General features: G+C 38.9%; 1 protein-coding gene across 4 annotated transcripts in view; it reads left to right on the top strand.

Moving 5' to 3' along the window:
• Positions 1-7,037: 7,037 nt before the first annotated feature.
• Positions 7,038-10,447, top strand: part of NLN (neurolysin) — a 39,514-nt gene continuing 36,104 nt past the window's right edge. For all 4 annotated transcript variants that reach the window (XM_019470274.1, XM_019470273.1, XM_009272481.2 and 1 more), the window contains exon 1: positions 7,038-7,146. In XM_019470274.1, the coding sequence (XP_019325819.1) occupies positions 7,109-7,146 (38 nt within the window). In that variant the 5' untranslated portion in view covers positions 7,038-7,108. The remainder of the gene's footprint in view (positions 7,147-10,447) is intronic.

The raw sequence follows: 10,447 nt of genomic DNA, 5'->3' as shown, positions 1-10,447 counted from the left end.
AGAGCCCTGAACCGCCCGCGACTGACAGGGAGGTCCTCGTCCCTCGGGCAGCCGGGCCTGAGCTGTGGCCGGGCGTCCTGGCGTGGCGTCGGTGGTGGGGCCTGGTTGATCTCCGTGCGGCCGGGCCGAGGGGGGAGCTGCCGGGCGCCTCTGAAGAGAGAAACGCCCGCTTGTTGGCGGGGCGGGCGGTGGGCTGCAGGTGTGCGGGGCGTGCTCCCAGGCGCAAGGCAGACAATAGGGAGGAAACTACAGCCTGTGGGGTTTATTGCCTCAGCTCCTGGCGTGTTTCCCGCAGTCCGTCTTCCCTGCAATAACCTCCGTTATGTACAACTTCCAGGTGGGCAGGGCGGGTGAGGCGAGGTCTCCGCCTTGTAATTCTTGCACCGAGTATCCGACGTACCGCAGGAGAAATGGGCAGGAAAACAATAGAGTGAGGGCTAGGGCTATAGCAGTGGGACTCTTCAGCAAGGTGTATGTGAAGCGAGATGGGGCAATGTGCTTTTAGTAGCTTTACAAAAAGGTGTGTCACTATTTCACGTTATATGAGGAGTGAGATGGTAAAAATATATTATCAAAGGGTTTTAAACTGAGGGATTAATTCTTTTCTCTGTGACAAATACTAGCTCTAAATGGACCCAGAAAATCGGTGTGGAAGAAGGCTTGTAGGTGGTTCTAGGTGGACTCGACAGATGAGCATCATTGGAGGAATCGAGAGGGCAGAAGAATATAAGCAAAGGACCAGATTTAATAGGAAACATGGAAATAGTAGGAGAGTCACAGCGTTGTGGTAATGAGAATGGAGCTAAATTTGAGTGTAAAATGAAGAAGATGGTTACCTCTTGTGGACTTCTGAGAAATGACAGTTGTGTGCTTACTGCATAAAACGTACCATTTTTGTCCTATTTCACAGCCTTTGTTCAGGTCGAATTAGGATTGAGGGGTACTAGCAGTTAGAAAATAAGAACCAGAATCTTCTCTTTTCATAAGGCTCCTGCTGTTGTAAATTAGTTGACCAATTTACTGTTGTCAAATAAAGTGCACAACTATTTTCTTTTCCTGATATACATTTACATTCTTTTTGTATAGTCCTTTTCACTGTTCTCCATATTTTGTGTTGACTGTCCTTGTTTGTCCTACAGATTTTTCCAACAAAAAGAAGGAAAGGAAAGAAAGGAAAAGAAGGATGGAAGTTTTTTTTCTTTAGAAAAAAAAATCTTTGTTTGCAAACAAATAAAGTGCACAACTATTTTCTTTTCCTGATATACATTTACATTCTTTTTGTATAGTCCTTTTCACTGTTCTCCATATTTTGTGTTGACTGTCCTTGTTTGTCCTACAGATTTTTCCAACAAAAAGAAGGAAAGGAAAGAAAGGAAAAGAAGGATGGAAGTTTTTTTTCTTTAGAAAAAATAATCTTTGTTTGCAATTTGCATTTGGAAACTAAAGATGTCTCCTTCTTAAGTAATAATAAAGTATTGGATATTGGTTTAATTTTTTTTCATCACTTGTTGTAAGTACAGCAGGGAATGATCACTGCACTTTGTTAATTTTTTTTTTTTTCTTCCCAGCCATCATTTGGATGTGCCCAAATAATTGTTTCACACAAGAGAGTGATCTTGAATGGCTAATAATGACTTCTGACTTTCAAAAGTTAGTCAATTTGTCACAGAAATGTTGAATAGCAAAGATTCTCAGCTTCTGTTTTTCCCAAGGGCATCTTAACATGAGATAAAAATGACAGTTCTTAGCAAGTTTCAAGTATCATGCCTTATGTTGAATAAAACTACATTAAGGGTTTGATTCTTTTGGTTAAAATAGGCAGCTTTTGGGAGGGAGGCTATTTCCAATTAAATACTTTTCCTAGTTGAATCCAAAAGACTCAAAGATTAATATTTAGTTCAATAAAATGCATGGAAAAAGGCAGGCTAAGATGTAGATTAACTAATGGAGTAGTTAATCTCGCAGTAGTCTGTTTACCTTTTGAGGATATTCTTAGAAATAGAAAAAAAATCTGAATAAAAGTAGACATGCTGACTTAAATAGTTTCAGTGTCCTAAAATAATTCTCTGGGATTCTTGAATTCTGGGGTCTTTCTTTGAAAATCTTCAAAATCAGGTTTTTAATAGGAAAATATATGTACATGGACTATGGAAAAACTAGAATTTATGTTTATATTTAACTTTAGATTTCCCTCACTGGAAAGAAACTCTGAGTACTGGCTTTCCTCTTGATGAGGAAATAAACCAGCAAGGAACTGGAGCTAGGGGGAAAGAGGCAGGAGGAGGAATGACATTGGAAGGCAAAGAAAGAGGAAGAACTTGCATAGTCACTTTCTTATTTCATACTTATCACCATAGTGTGTGTGCATACCTTCATTAAACTATCAGGTCCAACACCTCGGCAATGACAAGGGCCAGACAGAACGCTTGGAACATTTTTCCCTTTCCCTGTGCTCCAAGGACTGCACAGCCTCTTCTGTGTACTGCAGCAGCAATTTTTTCCTGTGGTCAAAAGCAACAGCTGCCACCTTTCTAACCACAGCAGGCTCCAGAAGAACAATTTGTCTGTTAGACAGTTTGCAGAACAAAATTGTTCTCTGGACTGGCTGAGACAAAGATGTTGGGCTCAGAAACATTTTGTGGATTGAATTTGACCCATGGAGCACCAGTTGGACCACACTAAGCAATGCAGTTAATGTCTTTTGAGGACATACCTGTTCTATCACTCTCTCTATAAAGGAAGAAATGCCTGGCTTGGAAAGATTTATTTTAGATGGTTTGGGTTAGTTCAAAAGTCTGTCCATGGTTCTACGGGAGCCAGGGTCAGGTACCTCAGAAAGCATGTAAGATAGGATGAACATTCAGTACTACCTTTCAGAACAGTCTAGGAATTGGGGACTTCCCAACACAAAAACAGTTGTCTTATATGATCTTGTACAAAAATTTGTCCAGTAATACCTTTTTACATTGAAACTGCCTCCTAAAACTGTGTGTGATCTCTTCCTGAGTTATGTCGGAGGCAACGGAGGAAAAATTGATCCCTGTTCATTCTCTCCATCCTCTTCATGATTGTATAAATCTCTGAAGTACTTCCTCTGTTTTCCCTCCCCCCCCACCAATCTGAAGAATCCCAGTCTAGTTAGTTGTTCTTTGAATGGAGTACATTGCTCACTGCAGCTGATTGTTACTAACTTGTGATGACTTGGTAGACTAGGAAGAGGTTTTGGCAGGTGGGAGAACAGAAGATGAGAGAGTTTATAACTCTTGGGAAGATCAGAACTGCACATAGTATGTGTGTGCTTCATGTTACTACAGAGTGGTATAATGAATCTTGCTGTATTTTTCTCCGTTCCACCTCTACTAAATCCTACCATTTCCTCCTTTTCAGCTGCTTCTTGGCTGATGTTTTCGTTAAACTGTTATGTCTCCAGAATGATTAGATCAGCTCACAGCTCATCACTGTGTGTATAAAGTTGGAAGTGTGTGTCACTTCACATTTATTAAGACTAAAATTCACTTTTGTTAGTGGTTTTAAACTTTACTCAGTGTTGTGACATTCTTTCACATCTTTTGGTGGCTGCCTTTAGTACACTGCACTATCATCAGTACATGAATGTATGATGATACAGAACCCAGCATGGAGCCCTGCAGGACTCCACTGGTAACCTAGTTCCATTCAGAAAAATGAGCTGCCATTTCTGTTTATTTCCTAGCTTTTAACCATTTATCCATGAGAGGATCTCCCTTGTCATCACACAGCAACATGGTTTCTTTAGGACCTTTTGGTCAACAATCTTTGGAAATCAAATAGATTATATTAACTGATCTCTCTCTATTGTGACTTCTTCAAAGAATTCCAATAGATTTGTGAGTCAAGATTTCCCTCTGTAGAGGAGACTCTTTTCCAGTACATGTTATATGTATTTAGATTAGGGAAGGCAAGGTGAGGATGGGGGGAATTACACTTGTCTCTGAGCAGAATACCATCTCTAAGAGAGTTCCATCTTTAACAGAGACACTTTTTGTTTCTACTGTAGAGTGTTAAATGAGTGAAGTTCTTGGCCGTACTTACCATGCTGGAACAATCTTTCATGTTTCCTGGAACCAGCCTGGGAAGCACTTAGTGTTGTTAAGTCACTATTCACTCAAAAGCCAGAGCAGAAAGCAGGCTTCATTTGCTTGCCTAGTTTGTGGTGTTGAGCAGGCACACTGTAGCACAAAGTGCTGTCTGGGATTTTGCAAGCATTGAAATAATCATGGCATGCTACAATGCACTGTCTTCCCAAGAAGAACAGTGACTTAAAATGGTGCAAGTGAGCAAGATTAAGTCATCATCTGCCACGAAGACATGGAGTTTTCCAACTAACTAGTGATGGCAAAGAACATTCTCATTGCTTTGACTGTATAAGACTTAAGATCAATGGGAAGTTAAAGGGTATTTCCATGGTACATGATGAACTGATTAACTGTGGGTGTAAATCAAAGAAACACTTTGTGTTTCCAAACCCTCCTCAAAAGTTTTCTCTGTCCTGCAGCACTACTTCGTTTTTAGTTGGAGTCAACAAGCTGTTTTTCATGCATTAGCTGGTTGTATTCAAGTACTGAACTATCCTGGCAGTAATAGTGTGTGGTATTTGCACTAAATAGCATGCACTTTACCTGCTGTTTATATTGCTGGCATGATAGACATATGATAGACACTTACGCAGCAGCACCTGAGAGAGCTGTAGGGCCTCAAATGCAATATTTTTTCCACTGTGTTTCCATGGTTCACCTGATGGTAGAACCAAACAATAAGATAACCCTAATGAGCACCTCCTGCATCAAATTCAGTGTAGTACACTTACTGTCTGCATGCAAGTGTTGAAAAGTCTCTCAACCTCCTCCCTAAGATCATCCAAGCAAGTTGTGCTGTGATGGAGGTTTGCTGTGACACAGAATGGATTCAGTTCACAGAATGGGTTTGAAGCCTAGTTTAGCAGTCCTAGTAATTCTGGGTTTTGTTTTGGGTTTGCTTGGTTAGGGTTTTTTTTCCTAGAACCATGGATACTATAATTTTAGAGATCAGACACTCTGCAGAAACAGTACCCTGACACTTCTATGTGTTCCACTCCAGACTACTGTGTGGTAATCAATTCCTCTTATGTAAGTCAGTCAGACCAGTTTCCAAATTCCTTTTGTTTAAAGACTGTTGGAGGGGGCTGGGGGGAAAAGGAGAGGATGTAAGTAAATTCTAACATGTTGTGCACGTGTATGAGTTCCTACTTAAGGTCTGGATTTTATGTTAGTTGCCACAGAATGCCTTTATCAGTTACTTTGTTGTTGATGTTAATTCTATCAGAGAAACCAGTAAACATTTGTTGCCAGATAGTAAGGTCATAAAAGCAGCACTGAGGGTAATGTATGTATCAATAAAGATTATTAAATGTTTGTATAACTTGCAGCTTTTGTGACTCACTCATATTGATCTGAAGAGCTAAAAGTATATTTATTACAGTAGTATAATCAATGTAGAGTGTACAGTGAATTAAGTTGCAGAGAATCCTTTTTTTCTGAACGGTGTAGTGACAAAATTAGTGGTTTGGCGTTAAAAGTTGCTAAATTTTCTTCTATTCCTTCAAATGCAGCTTAAGAAAAAAAAGTTTCTAATGGCAGTTATGGAGCTTTAAATTAGGAAGTACTACACATGCTATCCTCTTGCTATAGTGAGATCTGTCTGTGCCAAACACAGTCATGACACAAAGCCAAATACTTTTCTAAGGAAAATGGACCAGGAATTCAAGGCATGTATTCACTGTTCTGTACACTGTCAAGAGCCAAACAGATGAAAGGACTGAGAAGCGAAGTGTAACAAGGTCTTCAAATGTGTTTGTCTAGCAGGAAAAAGTGATGACTTATATTGTGGGGTGGTAGTCTCATTCCTTTGGCTCAATTGAAATAATGTTGCCCTGTGATTAGCTTTGAGCTATTTAACTGTAATTTGCTTGTTCTGTCTTGGACTTCCCCCCCACCCCGCTTCTTGTTTTTGCCTTGGGTTACTCAGTCCTCTGCTTACTTTGCTTGATTTTGTCCTTGCTTTACTATAAAATATACAATTATTTCTTGTCTGAAACTGTGAGTCAAAAGTGAAACAATATGGAGATATATTTAAAATTCAAGCAAGAATTAAGGATGTCTAAATAACACAAAGGTTTTAGCCTATTAAATTTCTGGTTTAAAATCCATCCTGAGAACACAGACAGACTGCAGTGTATCTTACATTACATTAGATGCTGCTGAATACTCATTGTGGTTTTTCTGAAATGCTTTTTAACTTCATATAAAGAAAAAAAAAGTATTCCATTCCGTATGAGGCTTGACTGTTATAAAGCTTTGCTTAAACCATGCCTGTCTGCTATCACTTATATATGTTTGGTAGCACTTGGGTCTTACCTTCAGGGAAATGCCAACATATGGCATATTATTCAAGTATTAAATAATTTGACCTGAGGCAAACTGTCGGTTTTTATATTGCCTTAATGGGACATGTCTAGTTTTTTGTTTTGGCTTTTTTTTAACAAGGCCGCTAGGTGGAGTCGCAACACTGAGACCCTGTCAATGTTGATTGCAGGTGCCTGATGAATATGGTCTTTACACACATAATGCTGCCTTCCAGCATGCAGCGCTGGTTCTCCTGCAGCCTGTAAGACTAGGAAGTGTTGTTTAAATAAGATCTGCTTTTTCAAAAGATAGAAAGACCAAAATGGTCTTACTGTTGTTCTTAATTTTAAATTGGCAGCTTTTACAAAGCTTCATACAGTAAATTACTGATTGAAGAAGTTGTTCATTGTGTTAGTTGTGATTTGCAAATCTGCTCTTACTTATATCCATAAGAATGTCTCCTGAAGTATACATAAGGTGCAGCAAGAAAAACTTAATTGTATTTATTTGCCATTAGAATATTTAAAAACTAGAAGATTATCTGAATTTGAGACCCCTCTCGCTCTGTCTTTCTGTCTCTCTTCTTTTTAAAATCTTAGCTGAAGCTGTTATCCCAGATCTTTCATCAGCAGAGAATATAGTTTTCCATCCTACGTGAAGCTGATATACTCTGATTTTTGTGTGCCTACATGGAGCTGTCAGATCTATCAGCAAGTACAATAAACTGGTTTGTATATATGTTTCCCAGAAATACATTTGTTAACACACTTTATTCTGTAAAATTATACTTGTCATTGTAACTAATACTGCTTAGGTGAGGATTAATTTGAAAACTGGAAGTACCATTAAAGATTCTTGGATGAAGTCATAGCTATCCATATGTAATCAGAGTTAAATGAGACAGCAGGCTTAAATCTTGACCATATTATAAAGTGATTATCAGTAGCAGGAGCATATTGTGGACAAGCTTGCAGGTTTTTGCGTTTGTATTTTCTAAAGCTGGTACTACCCTTTGCTGCTTCTGCTTCACAGATTGTGGCTTTCTTGTTTTATTTTAATAGCGTTAATGGAACATGCCAACAAAGGGTTGCTTGGCATGTTCCAGTCACAGAAAATGTTTCTAAACAAAACCAGACTTATATAAATGTTTAATATATTTTAAATACTGCACAAATTAAAAATCGGTCTGTAAATTCAATTGCTTTGTTTGTCTTTGCAGCAGTTATGTTGGCCACTGTATTGCTGTAATAGAGTTTTATAAAGGTCCTTCTCCTTTCTAAAATCAAATCAAATTTATATTTTCCAGAAGCAGCAAGCAAGCAAATTGTAGATTTGTTGGTAAAATAAATTACCTGGCATTCTAGCAAAAATAGCAATGATTAAAGTCTGTAACTAAGAAGCTTTGTTTTCTTCTTAAAAATCCTCATTTAGAAGTAGCTACTAAACTTATAAGTTGTTATTCAACTTACACTGCTTTTGGTAGAAATTATCATTCTTGCTGCTTTTGGGATTGGCAGATCAATACCACAATTAGTGAAAACAGCTGTTTGTATAATACTCTTTGTTGTAGCTGAAAGTCCAAACCAAACCTTCTGTGCCTTGCCTTCTGAACTTCTCATAGATGGATGAAGTAGTGCACAAATGCATAATATATTTCAGTCCTCCCTGTATGTCATTTCACTGACATTACCAGATGCCATAGGACCCACCCAAGAAAAAGGCCAGTGCAAGTTGCCAACAGAGGCCCGTTAGATATTCATATTAAAAATGCAATGTAAATAAAGGTGCTTTAATTTTCAAGGACCTCACAGGAACATAAGGACTGGAAGGGACAATTGGGGTCATCAAGTCTAGTCCTGTGGTACCTTAAGTAGCCAAGCAATATAATCCATTTTATAAGCTGGTCAAGCTCCATGTTATAAATAGAGGTGTTTTCAGTTCCTAGTGCTTATTGGGCAGCTGTTTCAGAATCTTACTGCCCTGATGGTTACAAATGTCTCTTAAAAGTCTAGCTTACATGTATTCCTGACCAATGTATTCCAATTTGTTCTTATGTCAGTATTGCCTCTTAGCATCAATAGCTCTTTTCACTTTGGGGTATGTAAATGGTATGCTTAATGATAGCAATCATCTTGAGACTTCTTTTGCTAGACTAAATCAATGCATTTCGTATGTGTTTCTAGCAGTAGTGCAGGCTTAGGTGGCTATTGACACTTTTGATCCTTCGTTTAGGCCAGCACAACTGTTCTGAAGTTACACATCAAATAGATGATGGGACTGATAAGCTGAAAAAAAAGGTGCCCCTCCTGCATTGTTTTGGTCCACTTCATTTTTCTCCTGTATGCTGCCCTGACTCTTTTTGAAGTATGACCCTACCAAGAGTTATGCTGCTGTCATTGATGGAGTGGTGTACAGGGACAGAAATGAGCAGCAGAGGGAGGAATGGGAAAGAAGAATAATATCTTAAGGCAATACTGCTGCTGGACATGAATCTTATCCTTAACCCAGGCTTGTTTAGATACGTCTACCATTCTACCCTGCACTGCAGAAAATTGAGTGTGATATCTGAAATAGTTTGAATTAGTCAGTTCAGGCATTAGCAACAGCCTACCCATAGCCACATGGGATAATTGCAGTATACACATAACATTATTTACAGACCTACATTTGTTTATCCTTTCGTCTAATTTAAACTGAATCAACTTCTGATTGCTCAGTCCAAGCAATGGTTGGCTCTTCTATAGTATTGCTGCTGTTTACCAAAAGCAAGCCTAAAATAATAATTGCATCTTGGTGGTTCAGTTGCTATTTGAAGAAAGCTGTTTGCTCTTGCTTCTGGTTCCTACCATTATTAATAGAATTTGTTTTCCAGTTTATACCTGGGAAGTTAAAGTTTCCCTCAGTGATAAAATTTACTGTAATATTTTCTCTCTAGTAACATGACAAGTGTAGTTGCAGAGCATTTTTGAAACAGTCATACTATTTTAGCTTTACTCTTCTTTCTTGTTTCTTTGTAGTCTATTTAATCTTTAATTTTGGCATTGTTTCTTTGTTTCTTTCTTGAACAAATATGATAAAGTTAGTAAATTATCAATTTTATTGCAGTATGATACGTGGAGTTTGGGGAATTTATTTATTTATAGTTTTATGTAGACAAAGAATATGAAATACTAAGCCATGAAAGAAATGGCCAAGATTTCACCTGTGTGTATATTTTTACTTGCACGTTGTTTTTTATTAATCTGATGTTAGTTACATTGGCCCTAAGTACAATCTGATTGACTGGTAGTAAGGTAACAACGCATGTCTGTAAATGGTTATTTGAAGAGTTGCATGTAGCAATTGGTTTTATGTGAAATGTTATGTCACAGTTTCTGAAGGCCCACCTTCATTTGGTCAATTAGACAGACTTACAGGTCCTTCTGAGTTTGTACTGCCTTTGTTAATCTACATAAATCACTGCTTCCTTGTATCAGCAGGAGGAGACAAGGTATCAGCATTTCAAAACTAGGCAGTTCTGTGTTTTCATGTCTCTAACAGATAGACAACCACTTGCTGGCATTTATGGCGATCATTTATGCAGCTGTCAAATTTGTATGTGTATTCCTCAATGCAACTAGCCAACATACTAAGAAAATCAGGTGCCATCTTTTTTTGGTATTTAAAAGTAGTAATCAGGGACCCTGCATTCAAGTTCATTAAATCAGTCCAACTAATTTTTAATGAAACGTGTTGGACAGACAGGCTGAAATTAATATAATCTGTTGGTGCCGTGACTATTTTAGCGTTTGTTTCTGGTAATACGTAGTTGGTCAGTGGCAGGGCTGTGTTTTCCACGTGTCTAGGTGAAGGTCGGTCACTCGCAGAGGCGGTCAGCCCCGGTGCAGGCGCGTCCCGCGGCGGATGGCGGCCTACAGGGCGGTTTCCTGAGCCGGGGAACCCACAGGGGAGCGCAGAGACGTGCCGGCAGCTCTCACGAGGGCGGCTGACGAGGCGTGGGCGGGGCCAGGAGTAACGGCGGCCACTCC

This window comes from Aptenodytes forsteri, unplaced genomic scaffold (genome assembly GCF_000699145.1).
Source record: "Aptenodytes forsteri isolate BGI_AS27 unplaced genomic scaffold, ASM69914v1 Scaffold92, whole genome shotgun sequence".
In the NCBI taxonomy this organism is placed as follows: domain Eukaryota; kingdom Metazoa; phylum Chordata; class Aves; order Sphenisciformes; family Spheniscidae; genus Aptenodytes; species Aptenodytes forsteri.
Note: the sequence above shows the minus strand (reverse complement) of the source record. Positions and strands in the feature narration are given on the sequence as shown.